The following is a 22109-nucleotide window of genomic DNA, read 5'->3' as shown; positions in this document are numbered from 1 at the left end:
ATGTATCTTTCTATAACCTTAACCATATGACAAGTTCTATATCGCAAAAAAATATTAGACATACTGTAAATTGATTGACGTATCTTCTACCAATACTGACAAATATTTAGATATAAAAAATAAAACTCAATATCTATAGATTTAAGAAGATGTGGTATGAGTGCCAATGAGACAACTGTCCATCCAAGTCAAAATTTATAAAAGTAAACCATTGTAGGTCAAAATACGGTATTTAATACGAAGCCTTGGCTCATACCGAACAGTAAGCTATAAAGGGCCCCAAAAATTACTAGTGTAAAACCATTCAAACGGGAAAACCAACGGTCTAATCAATATAAAAAACGAGAAACGAGAAACACTTATGAACCACACCAACAAAAGACAACCACTGAACATCAGATTCCTGACTTAGGACAGGTGCAAACAATTGTTGCGGGTTTAAAGGTTTTAATGGTATACTTGTTTTAAAATATGATGAGTTACATTGGTATCGAGAAAAGTCATTAAATTCAGTACTGAAACATTTTTATCCGTCAAACTATTATTTTAAAGTGGTCTGTAAGCATCTCTGTAAAAAGTAAGAAAAACACAACTACTATCTAGTCATGATGTAAACAAATCCTTGCTAACAATTATTAACCTTTTCGTCGATGACACAAACTATTTGTTTCATAATAATGCTAAGTGATAAGTGTCGTTGACATCAAAACATTTGTTCTGATAGAGAAGAAGCTACTCCTCTGGACTAAGACTTGAACAACGAATGCTTAGCTTGCTTGTGATTTTGTCATTAATCGTAGCTGCAAACTATCTCACACGTTTCCATTCACTCAAGCATGGCTTATTATATACTATTCAACTCAAACTTAAATTTTTGTGAAATCACATTATGTTAAAATATTGTATTACCGGTAAACAACAACGACCACGGAAGGAAAGAATGACAACATTACCTTGAGCCATACAATTTTCAAGTAGGTGCGTATATTAAAGCTATAAATAGACATGATCGATATAAACATGACCGAATTTGTTATGTTTTCCTGTTGATGTAATTTAAAACATCCTTTACAGTCATTTATGTTCAAGACTTGAAAATATACTATAACAAATAGAAAGAAAAATTAAAGGTAAACCGTTTTTTCAAATTGTAATGCATAGAGTTTCTGGATAGAATTTAGAGGCATTTTCTCGTCGCGATATAGTCTTCATGTGTTGATGCGGTGTAAAGCAATCATCAATTAATCAAAGTATCATTTTCTGTTGCTATCTTATTATACCGGTGATACATGTAGGACTTATTATTTCCACACAGCATTTAAAAGGGAACTCATGGACAGCCGTTACAAAATTATCTTGGGTGTACTTGCTGCATGTCCTGTTCTACGTTAATCAACAGGAAATAAGTTTACAAATCAAAAGAACATAGTGTAATCCTCATCAGGTGTCTATGCTTCGTATATTATAATACGTTCATTTCTAATTAACAATAGAATTTAACCGAATATATACTATACTTAATTCCAACTTAAATATATTTAATCGGCATTTGTAAAAAGACAGACACAATTGTCGCTTTGCTCTTAACATATTCCTCTTCTGTGATATAGTGTTATATATGTTTCCACTTTGTTTGTAAGTTTTATTCATGTAATTGTTATGCCAATTCGACTTTAATTGAAATGCTAATAACCGATAAGCAAAAAGCCGAAAGTAAAATATATTTCCTCGGTTGAAACCAGTGAGTTATTAACATTAAAAATTCGGTGTGGAAGATACCTAACCATCAAGTTGGGATAGATAATGAACGGCCTACCTGAAAGTCTATTTCCATTTAATATCAGAAATAAGCCCAACCTAAACATTATGTAAATATACATGTTTGAAATGTATCCATCCATCTTATTAAAGTTATTAGAACATGTACTATTAACACATGTGAATCACATTATCCGCTTCGCCTACATAAAAGGATGTATTATTCGGTTACGGCAGTGAATAAGTAAGTGCAACTTCTTATATAATATGAATAATAATTGATCACTCTCACGCAGGGAGTTATAAGTTGCGTGACATGTTATATTATTTAGCTCAAAGTATAATAAGCAATAAAATAAGAAAGATGGTGGACAAAAATTAGAAAATTACACAGTAAAGTGGTGTTGGAATTGATAAGCATATCTAGTTACTTTTGAAAGCAAATTGATCGATGTTCGATAAACTTTCGGAAAAAGTATACCACGGTATGATTGATCATTGCAGGTATGTTTTATGAACTGTAAGACATTCTACAAAAATGAATGTTAACAAGTTCATAAATGCTTATTTAAGTGTACTCCTATTTGAGAGTTTCCATTTTTGAGAAACTCACAACGATTTATACTCGTAAAATATTCGATTAAGGAAAGTCGCGTGATGAATGGCTCGTAAAAAGTTGACGTTTTACAGTAAAGTAGCACTTTATACAACATGTACAAAGACATCTCAGAGAGCATGAACTAGGACGAATTACCTGCTTAATCTCCGTTACCTTCACGTGCTGATAGATATATGTTGTCGCAATAATTCGCAGTATAATGATAATATTGGTAGCCTTTCCCCCGCCCACCTTTCCATTAAAATTACGTTTAAGGATATCATGCCACAAATACAGAGAAAAAGGATGTAGATACGAAATATTAAAAAACAAAGTTCGATGCCCAAGATTTACCTTCAACTATTATATTAACCATGTTCACATGTTAACAGTGAGGGTAATACAAAACGTGTATGGCAAAACGACTTAAATTTATCAATACAAATGTATTATTATTACAATGTATGTGTCATCCTCAGCATTCAATAAGACTCGACACAGTTCAACTATACGACTTTAAAAACGCAACACTAGATTATTATTTTGAAATCTCGTTCTTAAATATGCAATTTTTGTAAAATAAATGTATAAACATAAACTTCATTCATTACTTGATTGTCTAAAAAAAAATTGCAGTTCGAAAGTTGAATTGATTACGTCATGTGCAATGTTCAAATCATGTGGTATTCACTGAAACCTGGTTTTTTTCCCTTATAAATGGATGTATCATCGTCGAAGGCAATGACTGCCTGTAACCAACGCCTAAATGATTGACAGAAAGGTCAACCAGTTCTGCTGGGCATGTTTGGAGTTCTGTTGTGTACAATCTGATTTGGCCTCTGTCTCACCCATTACTGTGTGATTTGACAATTATGTGGTTTAAAGTTTAGGGCTTTAAATGTTTTTTTTGCAGTCGATTATTTGGCATTTCAGTATATAGGAAACATTAATGGAGTGAATCTGTCTGCCATGGCATTGGACGACTTGATAAGCGGTTGATGTTGCGGCCGTAAACATGTTTGACTAATGACGTTGCGTAATCAGATTTTATTGCCGTGGCGTTGTCACTACATATTGGTCTGATCATGAGAGGCCACCAACAAATCAAATCTGCGCGAACCGTTGTTGTAAGGACTATAAGAGGAGTTTCTGATGTGAAACTGTCTAGCAACAGCACGTTCGTGTATTCCTGCCTCCAATATTCTTTTGGCCTGATTCGGATTTTTATCACTCAGTTTCGAAAATATTGAAAAGCAACATGTTTTTATTGATTCAAGTGGGGGTAGGGATTGACAAAATTGTTTCACGAAGAAAAAAAAAGAAAAAAATCATTTATGGGTTTCAAGTTTCCCTTTATGAAAATCGTGCGACTTCAATAATCCGGAATGTTCATTAACCTCTAGTAAGTCAGGTATTGCATTTTTTTGCTAAACAGAAAGAAGTATGGTAAGCATGAATAGTAGTATTATGAGGATCAATTATATTTTGGTAAATCAAATCACTAAAATGTGTGTTGCGTTTTTAAAGTCCGTCAGTATATTATCGTTTTGTGGTTTACTACGAAATATTTTGTATCATATATAATCCAAAACTAAAAAAAAAAAAAATAACCCAAGATTACTTCATCTAAAATGAATTGTCATGTCTTGCGGCGGCACAATCGAATTACTTGAAAAACCACTACGAAAAGGTGTGTTTTAGATAACCATTGATTTGACGTATTCACAAATTTAGCCTTCTTTTTCTAAACTTTTGTTTCTATGTAAATCATAAAATTTTTCGAGAAATTATGCCCTATTCACAAGCTGGTTGATACAGATACGTTAGTAACAATGGATCATCGGAAGACTTCCAAGGAATGTTAAAAAATCACCATACATTGCAACTGACACATCAGAAAATCGTACTTTCAAGCTTATTGTATGGCATGGTATGGGGTATGTTAATTGTTGCAACCCATGTGGTCAACTGTACGTGCTCGCGTCATACTCCGTTCTTCTATGGAAAATTGCCTCACTGACAATAAACATCACAAAACACTTCTTGTGACTGAACGAGAAAAAAAAACTTAGAAATTAAATAATTCTTTAACAGGAATTCACATGTTGATAGATGACGAAACATTTTGTAACCTATTTTTTAGTATGTCAGCATTTGCACAAAAACACTGTAAGTTGCAATTTTGTTTCCTTCACTTTTCAAGATTTTTCGTAAATAATCATAAAGAAGCACACGATATCCCGTAAATATTTCCTTTCGGTGAACCAGAAAAATATTATGACATTTAGAAAATAAAATAAAAAAGATTTGATATGCTTTTTAACTTCAACAATCCCCATTACAGTTAAGCAAATCTAATTAAACTAAGGTTATCTCAAGTCTTTCTACTTGCAAATCTCTCTCAATACGTTAGTTATGTTATAGCTGTGTGAATGTCAAATGTTTTCCTCTGATCTCTGGAAATTTCGACGGCGCCTGATTTAAACCTTTAAATTGAACTTTTATCATTTTCGTAATATCATTATAAAACATACGCTCTTAAGAGCCCGCGTCGCTGACCTAGGTGTTGGTGCATCTTCAACAATTGATCCAATTGTGTAAACTAAATATATTTCATGACTCAAATCTCTATTTTGTTGCTCTTGTATGTTGTATTGCTAATCATTTTTGTCTTTTTACATTTTCTCTCTATCTTCCATATCTTTTGCTCAAAACACAAAAAGGAGCAATTACTCATTTAATGACATATTGGCAGATATTGCTTAGTTGATTATACAGTGGAGATCACTTCTAACCTTTCATCAAATCTGTCAGAATCTGTCAAGAGAACTGTTCTAGGACAGTATGTAGAACTGTCATCCTGACACCTTTTAGACAGTTCTAGCTAAAACAGTTCTAACCTAGAACTGATTTGGTCAGTTCTACCTAGAACTGATTTAGACAGTTCTACCTAGAACTGATCCTGACAGTTCCACACTAGAACAGTTTTAGACAGTTCTACCTAGAACTGACCAAATCTTTGGTCAGTTCTACGACTAGAACAGTTCTACGGCTAGAACAGTTCTACGACTAGAACAGTTCTACGATTAGAACTGATTTGGTCAGTTCTACGGCTAGAATTGATTTAGTCAGTTCTATCCATAGAACTGTTTTAAGAACTCTTTGTCTTAAATATAAATAAGTCAAAAGAATATAATATATATTAAAAAATTGCAGTGACGTCATTTAGAACTGTTCTACAATCCTGACAGGTTTGGTCAGTTCTACGGCAAGAACAGTTTTAGACAGTTCTGCTGACAGTTATCTTGCAAACTATAATAGATAGATAGAAACAAATACAGTGGAGATCACCTCTAACCTCTCATAAGAACTGTCAGAACAGATCTCCACTGTATTTGTTTCTATCTATCTATTATAGTTTGCAAGATAACAGTAAAAACACGCAACAATTGTTGAGAAAATCGTCATAAATAAGTCAGTTCTGCTGACAGTTCTACGGTTAGAACTGATTTGGTCAGTCCTGCTGACAGTTCTACGACAAGAATTGATTTGGACAGTTCTACCTAGAACAGTTTTAGACAGTTCTACCCTAGAACTGATCCTGATAGTTCTACCTAGAACTGATTTGGTCAGTTCTACCTAGAACTGATTCTGACAGTTCTACTTAGAACAGTCCAAGGGTAGAACTGTTCTAGGTAGAACTGTTCTAGGACAGTTTAGAACAGTTCTATGACAAATTATTCTGACAGTTCTTATGAGAGGCTAGAGGTGATCTCCACTGTATTTGTTTCTATCTATCTATTATAGTTTGCAAGATAACAGTAAAAAAACGCAGCAATTGTTGAGAAAATCGTCATTAAATTGAGACGACTGACGATTTCAGCCTGTTGACCTATTTAGAGAGCTCGTATTGCTGATCACTTTTGTTATTCAAAATTCACATCTGTCTAATATAGTTTTCAAGATAATAGACAAAAATGCTAAAAATGGTAAAAATCGTCATTATAGTGCAAATATTTCAATTAATGGCCGAATAACAATTGTAGCGATTTGACTTACATGTATATATTATGTCATGTACACGACGTATGTTGATGATCATTTTTGCAATTAAAAGACTCTATATATCTATAATAGTTTTCAAGATAAAAGAAGAAAACAAAATCAAATCGTAAAATTCGTCATTTAAGGGCAATAACTCCTGTAAAAAGTCGTCTGAAAGTTTGATGCAAAAAGACTTTGGGTATATCTCAACATTTTTATCCCGTCATATTTTCTATATTTATAGCAGTTTTCAAGATAAAAGACAATACTTCCATTTTACGCCTATTCTTCTTTGTTTTTACTCCAATTTAGATAGTGGCTGAGTTTGTTTAAATTTTGACCGGTGGTTTCAGAGGAGACTATCTTTGTAAAAGTAAACGGACGATTACGGACAACTGACTTCAAGTGATGGGAAATGCACACACTGGACTTTTGGGCAAGGTCAGCTAAAAATGAAATCTTTATGAGCAAAATTGATAATATTGATAAAAAATCGTCAACAGACGGAGAGTATAAAGAAGTTTCCCCGCATGATATTGTCTTTTTAATTCAAAACGGAAATCCTTATATTACGATCGTGGTTAACGCTACATCGATTACTTGTAAACTGATTTAAACTTTTAAGTATTAGCTAGAATCCATCTTTTGTAATGTTGTTGAATAAAGATATCACGGTTTGCACCTAAATTTTCATCGCGATATATATTTTTCAAAATAAGAAAAAAATATAGAACTAACTGAATTAAAATTGTATACGATATTTAACAAACGAAACGCAAATGAAAATAAAAAAATAAAATAAGTTTTTTATTTCAAATAAATTCGCCAAATATAAAATGTTAAAGTACCACAAAATACCTACTTTATATTGAATTAAAACCTCTAATTAGATATACTAACAAACTTTGTACTCATACCTAATAAATGTAACTGAAGGTTTGTGTACCAAACTCACCCAGACAATGATAGACACTGGTGTCCTCCCCGATGGACTTTGGCATCCAGAGCCCTGAAGGTGTAGATCTCCTGTAATGTTTCAGCCATTAAGAATTACTGTAAATACTTTAGAAATGTATATCTATCAGAAAATTCACTGGGAGATGTGCGTGAGTAGGTGAGCAAACGAGATTGTGTGGGTGAGTGAACGAGAGTAGGTGAGTGAGTGAGTGAGTGAGTGAATGAGTGAATCAAAGTACGTACGTGTATTGTTGATGATTCAATCAAGTTTGAAGTTCGAAGAGCATATTGTGAAATGAAAATTGGAAGCCAGTCCTAAGAGTAAAGAATCGTTATCATGCTAATTGTACAACCTTAATCATTTCTTAATGAAACCTCGACTTAAAGTTTGTTTTGCTCTGGTATTTTATTCCAAGTTAAATGTTTATGCATGCTCCTAGTATGTAATAGATAGTTTTAAAGTTTCTAACAAATAAAGCATTTTGTACATCGACACTGACTTCAACACAACTACACATCGTTAAAAGGAGATTAAGCTTGCTATAAAACCAGGTTCAACCCACCATTTTATCGGAAAATGCTTGACGGGTGCCACATGTGGACCAGGATCTGCTCTTCCTTCCGAAGCACCTGAGATCACCCCCAGTTTTTGGTGGGGTTCGTGTTGCTTAGTCCTTTAGTTTTCCATGTTGTGTCATCTGTACTATTATTTGTCTTTTTGTCTTTTTATTTTTGGCCATGGCGTTGTCAGTTTGTTTTCGATCTATGAGTTTGACTGTCCTTCTGGTATCTTTCGCCCCTCTTTTTTTGTACCAAGTCAGGAGTGTGACATTTGTTTTCGTTTCGTTCCGTTGGTTTATAAAGTTTAACGTTTGGTATCATCAGTTTTTATGGACTTCCCCTATTTGAAAATACCTTGGCGTTTTGAATTTTATTCAATACTTTTTTAAGAAAGCATCATTGACCTACGAGATATGACAATCTTTGGTCTGAAATATTGCATTTGATTTTCAAATTTAGAACATTCATAATCTTTTTAAACGTTTGTGGATTAGTACGTCATTTTGTTTTTGTTTTTGTAAATTCATTTAATTTCTATAACGTACTAAAAAGTTTCTATCATAATTTTCAAGGCGAGTTGTTGCTTACTAGAATGATTTAGGTTCTTCATGGTTTTTTTGTAGACATGATATAAATATTTTTAAGTATTTTTAAAAGTAATAAATGATGATATATATTTTTGCTTTATTTGTACTTGTACAAATAAAATCTCCTGTTACCCCTCTTCCATGTTGAGCAAGCGGTAATGTGGATATTTCTTTTTGCGTACCAGTTCATTTTGGGGTCTTCTTCGCGGTCCGCGTTTAAACTATGTCGTTTTCTTTAAAAAATTAGAGACAATGATTTAGATTTTAACAATTAAAGTTTCAAGTGTTGGGTGTAAATTCCAGGATAAAAACAATATATGTACATTGTCAGAAAATATCAGATGTATTTGTATTCGCTGCGAAACAAGAGAAAAGCTCGGCGAGCCTCGTTTTCCGTCCTGTTTCTAAAGCTCATACAAATAAATTTTATATTTTCCGACAATGTACATATATTGTATATTTATTAGCACATTTTAAAAAATGGACAAAAAATAGTTTTTTTTACCCTAATAGATAAATCGTTTATATATATTCGTGGTGTTGCCCTAAAAAACAATTACAAAAAAAAAAAAAAAAAAAAAAATAAGTGCTTATCTGAATATTACTGCTTCTTCATAAATTCATTTAATTTCTATAAATCAAGGCAACAGTAGTATACCGGTGTTCAAAAGTCGTAAATCGATTGAGGAAAAACAAATCCGGGTTACACACTGAAACCGAGGGAAAACCTCAACTATAAGAGGAAAACAAAGGAACAACAGGAACACGAAAGTGCAACAAAAAAAAACGCTAACATACATAGAAACGAACTATTTGATAACAACTGTCATATTCCTGATTGGTACAGGACGTTTTAAGAAAAAATGGTGGGTTAAACCTGGTTTAATGGCTAGCCAAACCTACCGCTTTATGACAATGTTTAAAAATATCGCTAAAATGACAACACTACGTGATAGAAATACAGCACAAAAACACGCAAGAACATTCATCACAGAGAAACGCACTAACAAATAATATAAGGGTCGACACAACATGCAAACCGCAGAACAACGACGAACATATTTCATCAACGACAAACACCACAGGTTTATAACGTACTCAAAAGTTTCTATCATAATATTTAGAGAGAGTTGTTGCTTACTAGAATGTTTGGATTCTTAATGGTAAATTTGCTCTTCCATTTCGTGCTCTCGAAACGCCATATTGCGTATAAAACTATAAGCCTAATATCTACGATAATCTTTCTTATTATTTTAATATGAAAGCAATTATAATGTTTTGTTTTATATTTTTATACTACAGGAAATGAATCGTTAACACCATATATGTGGGTCAAAACTAATCAATGGAAAAATCAACATTAAAATAGATTTTTATACCAAAGGTTAATGACTGGGCCTTTTATATTTGGTCGATATGGATACAATGTTCTTATGAAGAGTACATTTTATGTCCCTAACTGTTTTACAGGAAAGCATGTAACATCGAAATGGAGGCCTCTTATAAAAACAGACATTAAATTTTACATGATTCAAAATAAATGAAATGCTACTAATAAAACGATGAATACAGCATGATCGTAATTGTATATGTCTGTCTCTGTATCTTTGTATGAATGAATTCAATACGGCAACAAGCTTCAATGAAAGAGAGGTGAAATATGCCAAAGGGATATTCAAACTCAAAAGTCGATGTTCAACTTACAACACTATTTTGAAAAACGAAAAACTACGAAATGACAAACAACAGTCTACAAAACGCAACATAGAAAATTTCAGACTGAGTAAGAGAAATCCCACCAAAACCTGGGAATGACAGCAGTTGAATCTGTATGGAAAAGTGGGAAAGTGATTAGATAATTAGAAATGTATACTAGTATACTATTCTTACATTGTAGGAAAATATAAAATAATTTGTATGATCGTAAACAACAGGAAATAATGGAGGTTTAAAAGGCTTTTTTCCTGTTTCTTAAGAGTACAACTATTTTTCAAATGTTTTATACAAGTACAAATAGTGTTTATAAGTAGCAATTAAACATTAACATGTAAACATTTATTATTCGTTTATTTCCAACCACTGAATTTGTTCTTTAAGGCGATTCACATGGTTTTGTCGTGGACCGTGAAGAGTTATTGAACTGTGACGTTAACAATAGATTTAATGTAACCGTTCGCTCGAAACAGAAGCAACATAGATTGACAATATGAATTAAACGTTTATTATACAAATATCCCTCATCTATCAACCTGTATTTGTTTACATGTATCAGACATTTCGATTTTAGAATTAAAAAAAACTAAACTTTTCAATAGTTTATTTTGTAATAATTTGCTAATACATTTAGATATCTATCGATTGTTAAGCAGAATTTGAAAAAAAATAATGAATTCAGAAAAGTATATGAAATGATTTTAATTTCCATATAAGCTTTGAGATGCATATCTGTACGTTGTTCCGTTCTTTTGTTCTTTGCTCTGTGTAAAGATACCGTTGATCTTTCGTTGTTGTCTAGTATGGGTGTACTATTTGAAAATAAACAAATAAAGTTTGATATGTATATCATCAATGCTAAACTGTAAGTCGTGCGTAAAATATTGAAAACATTCTCTCTCAATTTCAATATTTTACTTATTATCAATGTTTGGACAAACAAAATAACACTTTTGTCACCAAACATATTTTAGGTGAAAATATTGTCCTCAGAAACTTTACAAACATGTATAAATCATCCTAATGCTATATGTCATTGTAAATTATTTCAAAAGATGTTGAAAAATTCATCTTTTGAATTTCTAATCCTGACAATATCTTTGAAATGCGAAACATTGCAAATTTTGAAGGCGAGGTGAAAATACACTTTAAAGGAAGAAAACAGCTTTCCTCATAAAACTATCTTAAAATAAAGTCGCTTTGCAATAAACAACTGTAATTATCACTTGTCATTTGTGAAGCCCTTAAAACCCAAATTGCTTATACAGATATAATCGGTAACTGTCTTACACACTGACAATTAAACATCTCTTCATAACACAATGCTTAAGTAAATTCAACAAGATCCTGCAGTGTGCTAATAACTGTCTCAACGATACAAACAGCAGAAGTAACTACGTTTGCATGCATAGTTTGCATGTTTCAAAAGCCTTAGTGTATTTATCATCATCTTATATTCAGGTTTAACCCGTTTGCTTAGACTTATTTCTAGTATGAAAGTAAATAATTCAATGTCCTTTTACTTGAAATAAAAAGTAAGAATGTAATATTCAGACAACTATCGTCATGGATAATGTTTATCAATTGTAGAATTATTACATCATTTGATATTGACTGACGACATCGGTAATTTGTGTGCTTTAATATTTTAGGTTGACGTGTTATATATAAGTTAACCTGTCAATCTTTATTGGCATATTTGTTTTTATTTCTTTTAACTTAGTTGACCGAACAATTCTATTCTTCGTCAATCCTGATATCTTTATACTCACATAGTTAGAAGTATCGGTAGACACTTCAATATTCGACCGATTGGCTCTTCGGCGTCTTTGGTAATGATAATAACCCTGGTTGACCTATACATAGAAAGGCATAGGCATGTTCATTTTATTTTAACAAAAGTATACAAATAAACATATAGCTTTTTTTCAATATCCTGGCATTATTGTCATTCTATCTTTCCGTTATGTATTTAGGATCTAGATATTTACATTGTATGTTCAAATAACTAGCATGTAGAGAAACACTGAAATTACATCATGGTAATACGTATCGGTTCAAAACAATAAATGTCTTTATTAGCCTATATCTGTACTCGACTGTACTGATTTTTACTCGACCAGTCTGAATTGGTCTGAAATTTACTTGATATTACTCGACTGTATTCTGAACCATACTTCTTTTCAAACGAGATGTATAGAGACACACACACGTTCATTTTTGTCTATAAAGAAGTCACTCCTAACTATCCTACTACAGTCCCTGTAACGTAAAAGTTAACACTTTTTTCATTCGGGAATCGTACGTACAGCGTTCGGGAATCGTTCGTATAGCGTTCGGTCATCGTTCGTACATCATTCGTATAGCGTTCGTATAACGTTCGGTCAGCGTACGTTCATCGTTCGTTCATCGTATGGTAAATGCCATCGTTTAGGGTTTTGTATATCGTGTGGTTCATGGTATCGTAAAGCGTTTTATTTGTCGTATGTAACATGGTATGGTTTAGCGTTTAACGTTTCGTTTATCGTATGGTTTAGCGTTTCATCTATCGTATGGTATATCGTTTTTCGGGTTTTATTTCAGAAAATTATTTCGTTTATTATTTTGAGTTGAAATAATTTTATATAAAAAAAAAATGCGAGATAAAAAAAAAAAACAAGATTGGATTGATTAATAGTTGGTTGCGTACTTTTTTATTTAATACTAATTGCGTAATTAATAACATTTCAAATTTGATCTCATAAAATGTTAAAAAAAAACTAACCTAAACAATACCCTTAACTAGTTCAATGGAACGTGAATTATCTTTATAGCTTTATAGCTTTATAGCTTTATAGCTTGCTGTTCGGTGTGAGCAAAGGCTCCATGTTGAAGGCCGTACCTCGACCTATAATGGTTTACTTTTATAAATTGTTATTTGGATGGAGAGTTGTCTCATAGTCATATCTTCCTATATCTATCTATTTTACATAAAACTTATGTAGTCGTAAAAAATAGTATTGGTTGTGACGTTTTATTTTGATTGAGAAACGTTTAGCAATGCAATAAACTTACTTTAAATATATTATAACTTAATGTAGATTTCGAACTGTATACCATTTCTAACCGATAGAAAAAAATGTTTGCAACTAATATCATTACACTATAGAATAGCCTGCTGTATAACACGAAGGGGAAACATTTCCTTCCATCACATTTTGACAGTAGTACATTTGTTGTAACATGAGACAAATACGGGAAATATATTAGTCTCTCTCTCTCCTCCTCCTCCACCAAATATTTCTTTAATCCAAATATTTCCTTGACACAATAAACTATGTATAACTTTCTATAAATGAGGCTTTATATGAGATACACGTACTATATCTAAATGTATTAAAAAAAGACAAGTTATCAATGGTATTTGTTCCCCTCAATGTCAGAGTCTAATTTAAGTCGAAGATTGCCAGGGATATATAACAAAAATCGTGAAGACTTCTTTTAAACCCAGCGTCGCTTGCAATTGCTGCTGTTGGTGTTAAAACTGTTATTTTGACTGTACAAAGTGTTTAAGTCCATGTATGAGTAAAATACAGAATGAAAAAAATAACTCTACCTTTTTTTCATACATTTATTTAAATTAGAGGTAAGCTTCTGTCCAAGTTTCATAAGTTTTAACGCAAATTATTTAGATCGAATCACCTTAAATAACCAATTAATTGTATATTAAAAGTTATTGATTTGTTCTTTACATACGAATCAATGAAATATTTGTCACTGGACGTTATGCATGCAATCAATGATCAATTACAAATCTACAGTATTTATAAACATACTGCAAATGTATATATGAAAGAGACTAAATAATATAAATATTAATTCTTTCACGCATATTTGAAGGATTGAAACAATCAGTTCTACAACTGGTTGTTATATAAAGACTTAATGCAAATTTTACAAATATTACATGCCTCTGTGAACTTTCATATTGGCGCACCAAATTATTTTCTTTTATCGTCCATAGCTCGTTTTCCGATTCACTTAAGGTTTTTACCGATCTTCTTAATTGTTTATTACATTCTGAAATTTAAATCCTACACAAATTGCCAAAACTTTTATTCTCAGTCTAGACAGCGTAAAAGATGAATGCACCTTTGTACAAACGGTGTTTTGAAGACCGATATCCATTTGCGCTGAAAAAAAATTAATTTGCCACAACTTAATTACGCTAATTCTTCTTTTGCAGCATTCATTTGCGCCAATAAATGTAAAATGTAGAAATACCGCAAAGGACCGATTAGTGCACGAAGAACAAAGTTTTGCACTTATTTTGAAATCAATGATAGTATTGACTCAAAGAACAAGGCATATAGAAGGAGACTTTCTAAAAGTACATAATTTCAAATTTGAAAATCATATCTTTAGTAATTATAAATTGATTTAATGTTTTATCGACACGCGCCACCCTCCGTTGATTGTCACTTGTGTAATCGATAGAAATTCGTGTTTGTTCAACCTTGACCCGTTTTGGATCCACTTGTATACTGATTAAACATATTTATCATATTTCAATTTTCTCTGATCTTTTTCGTTTGTTTATTACTGCTGTATTTATTTTGTTTTTCTGTCAGTTATATTTCTTAATTCTATGTAATAGTGTATTTTCTATTTTTTTTTTTAATTTGTGTTCCTTTTCTTTTGCTTGTTTGTTAAGCTTACTCTTTAATAGTTCTCTAGTATTTTTTTATAAAAATATTTTAGAATGTATATATATATTCTTATTTACCAGCACATAAGATACACATGTTCAAAGTATAACAGTTTATTACATTTTTGTCGAGCCTGCGACTTTTGTCGCAAAAGTGAGACATAGCGATCCTACATTCCGTCATCGGCGTCGCCGTCGGCTAGCGACATCCACAAATATTCACTGTAAGATTAAAGTTTTTGATATTTTAATTACTTTCTTAAACTATTCTGGATTTCTACCAAACTTAGACAGAAGCTTGTTTATGATCATAAAAATCATGAGTATCCGGGAGGAAATTTTGTAAAAAAAAATCATGTTTATCCGTATTTTACTTATAAATGGGCTTAGTTTTTTCTGTCATTTAACATTACATTCACTCTGTCACGGCGTTAAAGTTTTAAAAATTTTAATTACTTTCTTGATATATCCCGGATTTCTACCAAACTTGGACAGAAGCTTAGAATTCTATTTATCCGTACTTTATTTATAAATAGACTTAACATTACATACACCCTGTGATTAAAGTTTTTAAAATTTTAAAAACTTTCTTAAACTATCCTGAATTTGTACCAGTGACACGCGCTGATTAAAAAGTCAATAAGTTTACAAATACGTACCTATGTGCATTTAATAAAGCAACACTTGAACTTATTAATATCATTTTTTTTAGTGGAATTTTATTTTTATTTATATTTAATGTTACCCGATAAAATTCACTTGAATGAGTATTTCTACTGTAAATATCACACGTACTATCTACAATATACGGAAATGACACGGCTACGTATTGTAAAGTTACTGAAGGAAGATTAATGTCAAATTCATATCCCCGGGCGACGAAATTACCGGTTTGTCAAAAAATATAGAGAAAATGGAGAAATATAATGCGCGCTGTTAAATCATGCTTTGCAAGGATATTTACCAGATGACTTCTTTTTTGGTCGTCAATTACTTAATTTTTTCTAATGGACTTCTTCATAAATCAAAAACACGCACAAATTTTAGACCGAAAAACAATCACATGGCATTGAATGATTTTCCAACTCAAAACTAGTTATAATTGCCTCTTAAATTTTTCATTTTTCTCGTTGGGTTGCTTGTCCATTGACGTTGATCCCAAAATTGTCAATAAAATTGAATTTGTCGAAGTAAATTCCATTGAGCACAAAACAAAACCAAACCAGATTTGAATTATATGGATATTCAAATTTTTTATAAGAAATATGAAGAAAAATGATAATTATCTTGTTTGACTTTGAAACACGGATTTAATTCTTTAAATTACATTTTGCACAAAAAACACCTCAAATCTTCCTTGGAATGAGAACTCTTTCTTCATAGAAATGTATGAAATAGTTTACACTGGACATTAAACAAGCCAAAAATCAAACAACTAAAATATATCCAAGGGATTATTATTATGCATGTACATAAATGCCAAATACCATATAAATATATTGAATAATCAACAAAATATAATGCTGCCAAAAAGAAACATTATCATAAGGATATCAAAATAATTCACAGGTTTTTTTTTCAAAATGAATTGCAAACAATCCTCTTTTAGAAGCATTTTCCAATGTCCGTGCTATCGCTCCGTATCGGTCAATTATTTTTAGCATAAAGTTTTTAAATCGATGAAACACAATTATTATATAAAGAAGTCACAGTAAACATTAAACTTATGCATGGCGGAAAAGAAACATAAGAAAACAATAGGTGCAATGTGCATGCAGCCTCGCAAATAATATTAAAAATTAATAACATTTAATTTATTTTTGATGGAATGATGAAGTTTCCAGAACATAGAAAATACACCAGAAAATCTATTATACTAAAATACACTATCAAAATGTGCTTGGTGTCCATTTTACAATATATCGTTTAAGAATTTAGTGTATTCTTATTCATTCCGACATCTGTGTCCCTGGATCTGAATAAGAAATTGCGAGGACGTTATGCTCAGTTTACCTTTAACATGATTTTTTCACAGAATGTTATAAATATAAATTTTTTTTTTTTAAATTTTTCGCGAAAACAAGCTGGCCCTAAAGCTAAATGTCATCGTCAGATGTATAATGGAAGGCGATAAACACTTTAGAATATAAACCACCTGCTGGTTCTTTTTACATTGACACTTATTTTATTACGTAACAAGTACGAATGTAAAATTATCGATATGGTATATTTCTGTCGAATATACACGGTATATCTGGACTGGGGCATTTAAGATATTTTGATCTGACACTCTATGTAAAGTAATTTGTGTTTTATGTAAAAAAAAAATCCATATTACCATCGTATTTTCACAAAATCTTTAAAATGTGTTGACTTTGAGCATATATATATACGTATTCAAAACCAAAATCACTGATTTCAAATTATAGACCAGTCTCATTATTATCAGCAGTGAGCAAAGTATTTGAAAAAAGTGTATTTAAAAATGTATTTAATCACTTATTTAGTTATATTTCAAATAGACAAGAAAGCGTTTTTGTATTCATATTCGCCTTTTGAGAATACTAATGCAGGAGTTCCGCAAGGCTCTGTATTAGGTCCCCTATTATTCATGTATATTACATAGCTGGTAATTTGATAAGTCTACCTCGATTGAGTGCTGATTAAACATCCCTTTCTAATTTAAGTAATAGTCCTTACACAATAAATGATGTCTCAAATAGCGATTTAGAATAAATAGTCTAAAGATTGGCTTATTGATTTTAATCCTAACAAGATAAATGCAAAATGTGCTATTTTCCTTTAATTTTTCCCCAGATGACATAAGAAAATTTTCCTTTAATTTTTCCCCAGATGACATAAGAAATCAAGTAGTAGAATTGTCTTCTGTCATTAACACTTTGGGATTACTTTTGATCCCAATGGCAATTTCTATACACATATAGAATACGTTTTAAGTTGTGCAAGCACAACATTAAATTTAAAAAAAAAAGAAGAAATATGTACTGACTAGATAATCTTACTGGTGTGTTCTCATTTCGCCTTAGCTGTGAATTCCAGGTGAAAAAGGTAAAAAATATAGTACTAAGGCGAGATGGGAATTGAACTAAGGCGAAATGTGAATTTAGATAAAAATATTAAATAAACAAATTAAACCTCTGTGTTTTTATAGCAATTTAAACAACATGTGATTAGGGAATTGTTGTCATGAATTTAGAACATGACGTTAAGTTTGAAGCAGAATGATAAGTCACTGGGTCGCCCGTGTTTGATAGTCGGGGAGTTATACATATTCAGAGACACAGGGTGACATTTGCTAGTGGACAGAAGAAAGTCCAGAAAGCTCAATATGTTTTATTCTTCACATAATGGGACTGCCTCTACGATTTTGCCTCTTTTTGGTCAAATATCTAAATTATTATAATTTGCGAAACAGTAATAATTATGTGATACTCAGCATGCAGTTATAGATAGATATAACTATCGAATGAAATAGTCTAAACCCCGACATATGTACGTCCATAAATATGAATATATTTATCTAAATTGATACTATTGGATTCAGATACATGATTGCACGCCAATCTTTTTTATAAATAAACTCATCATAGATGAACTTTTTAAGTTAAACAAATCTTAATTTTCACGGGAACGAATATTTTGTAAAAACGTTGTAGTGATCAGATCATCAACGACGTAATCTAAAAAATAAAAGATGCGAAGGTCAAAAATAGTTCTAGCTCATAATGAAGAAAATATCAACCGTCTTATACGTAGCAAGAAAGTCTCCTCACGTACCCGAAGCTTGTGAACATATGTTGCTGGTGGGTATAGTCACACCGACTTACACTTGACTTTTTCTCTGCGGTTACAAAGCTCGTGGTCGAAATCAACTAGGAAGCTACCATTAGATTTTTACGAGGGGGGGGGGGGGGACTATGATGAAAAATTTTGTCCTGTATTTTTCTTTAAATGTATATAATTTCAATGTAAATGTAGTCCTGCCTTTTTATTTTACTCTTTGTGTCTCCATGTAGCCTCGAGATATGGGACTACGTATTTTCACGTCAGACAAACTTCTTCGTGCATGAGACTTCATATTCGATTAAGTAATTTCAAAAGGGAATGGAATGCCCATCGATTGTTAAAGGGAAACCGTAGAAAAAAAGTAGTCCATTCGATCATTCTTAACCTCATGTATAAACGTATATGTTAATTTATTATTGTGCACTGTTTAATATGGTCAACAGGGAATGTCACTTGCTGAAAGTCACAAATGATAGCTAAAACATATCATGAAACAATTACCACGATTATGATATTTCATTTGACTTCTTGGGTTAGTTGACCATGAAATAGTGCATTTTAGTTTTAACAAAGAAGTAATTCGGGATAAGAAATGTCTAAATTGATAAGTTATACAATGCATTAAAAAAATCCATTGCAAGAGTATTGTATAATTAGAAATCATCGCCCGCTGTTGTAAGTTCTATTTTGCCATTTTTCGTGCTTGTTATGAGACGATATTTCAGGGGTTTCGATTGTTAAACTCATCAAATCAAATAACGAACATATTCCATCTCAACACGAGAAAGAGTGGCTCATTTACATCTATCAATGTTTATCGTTTATAAGATGTTGTACTTTCAATGCTATTTATAAATGCAGAGTAAAATTTTAAATGTTTGGTATACAAGTTTTAAATTATTCATCTTAAAAAAAATCAGAAGATAATGGGAAATATCCAAAGAATCATGATATAAATTGAAAGAAAAGAAGAAAACCCAAAACATTTTTTTTTTATATTGAAATTGAAAATCCAACTGATCAAAAGTCGTAATGACGTCTAAAATTCTATACACATTAAACTAGTACTTATAGTATCTCAAAATGTCCAAATAGAGCCCGTTTTATAAACGCACACTGGACATAATTGTTATATTTCTATTTAGACTTTCCACATTTTATCAACCGTTTGTGAACTATTTTTGAAGATTACGAATCCGTGGCTTCATTGCACATTTTGTTTTGTTTAGAAAATAAAATACACAATTACTTGTATGTAAAATTATTTTAATGGAAGCTTTCTGAAAGTACTTGATAGGATGTACGCCAATTGATGAGGGCGTGACACATTTTCACGAATGTCCAATCAGCTTTTTTTTCTGTTGTACAAAGTTTGACGTGCGGTGATGTTTGAACAGTACCGACCGTGCAAGGGCTGTATAGCCAGTCAAGGTCGTTAAAAACTTCCATTTGTTGTTGTTTGAACAGTGTAAATGACATTGTCATAGTATTATGACATTGTAGTGACCGTGCAAGGGCTGTATAGCCAGTCAAGGTCGTTAAAAACTTCTATTTGTTGTATGACATTGTATTTTAACATGAAAGGCTATTTACTGTATACTATTGTGACTGTGTAACCTGATTCAAAACTTAATTAATTTAGAAAAAGTACTTTGCAATCGCTGAGAAGACGTTGAGTGTATTTTACATTTGTCCTTTCGGAGCCTTGTATATCTTACCATGCTGTATGGATTTTGCTCATTGTTGAAGGCCGTACAGTGACCTTTAATTGGTCATTTCTACGTTATTCAGTCTATGATTAAATTCTCTCATTAGACATTATCCCATCATAGATGATCAGGTGTAATATAAAAAAGGAAACTACATTATCGTATCTCGAATACATATCTATAAAATATAATAAAGAAAACTTTAGTAAGATTGAGTACAACAGAAGCTTTGCCTTATTAAATCCTCGATGCTGTCTCCTTCAGACTGTCAAATACCGTCACCTTCACTGAAGAGACATTGATTGTCGAAATGCGCATCTGGTGCAGAAAAATTGGTAACGTTTATGTTATTAACTGTTAACATGGTATTATATGTGATTAATTGCTGTAAACAATACTAAACTGAGTATTTATTCACAGTACGCACTTCCTATTTTAGTTATGGTGATATAAATCTTAATATCATTGATACACGTTTGAGAAATATGTGAAGTTCTTCAAATGCTGATTTATAAAAACCTTGTTAATATGAAACACAATCCCGCATGTAGCTGTGGCCATCCTGTTGAGGATAGTATTCACCTTCTTTTTTTTTTTGGTGCCCGTTTCACATTGAAGCAAGAGAAATATAATCTTCAAAATTAGAAAGATCTACTATATCCTTTTTGCTACTATTGGCTGGTGACCTTTCATTTCAGCACAGCAAAACAAAGAAATAGTTGAGTCTGTACAATCTTATATAAAAAATACACAAAGATTTAGAACATTCAATTAAAATTCAGAATTCCTACTTTCAAACTCTTCACTCTAGTCCAGTTTTATATATTACTCTGTATTATATTGTATTTTTTTTTTTTTGAGACAAAGGCATATTTTGTCAAATGAGAAGCACAATTACTCCAAGGCGAATTACGAGAAGTGGTTTCGTATTTCGTTATAGAAAAAAACCTAGTAGTTTATGTAAAGTAACGACTCTCGTACGGTGTCGCATTATTATCTTTTTGATAAATTGGTGCAATTGGATGCAAACAATACTGACCATAAAATGTCAAGTTTGCGAGATCAGACAGTAACCTAACAACTAAACAATTGAAAATCTAGGGATCAATATTTAACAATTGCCAGCAATAAGCTATTTTCATAAATAAAACATGATTTAGTCGAATAATTTGCGAGTAAAGAAAAAGAGACTACCATAGATTTGTTATTAATCCTAAATGCTTGATGGGTACAGATCAGTATTCAGGAGTTACCTTTTTTGCATTAAACCACATTACAATAGAAATTGGAAAATAGGGCCTGAGTGGTTTTGTTTACAATTATTTTCCATTATGTCGGCATTGAAAATCTGCAAGTGTTTCATCATGTTGTTTGATTTACACATTACAACAAAACTAAGAATATGACGGGTGCATTTATAGTTAGCTGTTTAACGTCCAATGGCAACTATTAGATGTATTATTAGGAGGATATTTAAAATGTCATGAATATAAACAAGGACATCCTTTGTTATGCAAACATGTGTATCACGGCACAAGCGATGACCTATAGACCCTGTGTATCATATGTATATTTAGGGTGGGGTTGCTCCGAATAAAGGAGGTATATAGATACAGGAAAATAAAGAAAAAAAATATAAAATAAGAATAGAGTATAACGGGCAAAATGAAGAATAGAGGAAAATGGTC

General features: G+C 31.7%; 2 protein-coding genes across 5 annotated transcripts in view; both read right to left on the bottom strand.

The window, feature by feature from the left end:
* The window catches only part of LOC127714524 (protein crumbs-like), a 31654-nt gene extending 23898 nt beyond the window's left edge, over positions 1–7756 (bottom strand). The window contains exon 1 of one of the 4 annotated variants that reach the window (XR_007987765.1): positions 1817–2028. Coding sequence is in view for 3 of the 4 variants with exons in the window: in XM_052220610.1 (XP_052076570.1) it covers positions 1817–1901 (85 nt within the window). In the remaining variant the exon portion in view is untranslated. Of the gene's footprint in view, positions 1–953; positions 988–1816; positions 2029–7355 lie in introns of those variants that run through there. The other 3 variants (XM_052220611.1, XM_052220610.1, XM_052220612.1) reach the window with 3 other exon arrangements.
* A 3049-nt stretch (positions 7757–10805) lies between these two features.
* LOC127714522 (adhesion G protein-coupled receptor L4-like) overlaps positions 10806–22109 on the bottom strand; it is a 115702-nt gene continuing 104398 nt past the window's right edge. Inside the window, exons 24-25 of the mRNA XM_052220607.1 lie at positions 11991–12074; positions 10806–11030 (exon numbers count right to left, since the gene is read on the bottom strand). Of these exons, the coding sequence (XP_052076567.1) occupies positions 10920–11030; positions 11991–12074 (195 nt within the window). The 3' untranslated portion in view covers positions 10806–10919. The remainder of the gene's footprint in view (positions 11031–11990; positions 12075–22109) is intronic.

This window comes from Mytilus californianus, unplaced genomic scaffold (assembly GCF_021869535.1).
Source record: "Mytilus californianus isolate M0D057914Y unplaced genomic scaffold, xbMytCali1.0.p SCAF_9, whole genome shotgun sequence".
In the NCBI taxonomy this organism is placed as follows: Eukaryota; Metazoa; Mollusca; class Bivalvia; order Mytilida; family Mytilidae; genus Mytilus; species Mytilus californianus.
Note: the sequence above shows the minus strand (reverse complement) of the source record. Positions and strands in the feature narration are given on the sequence as shown.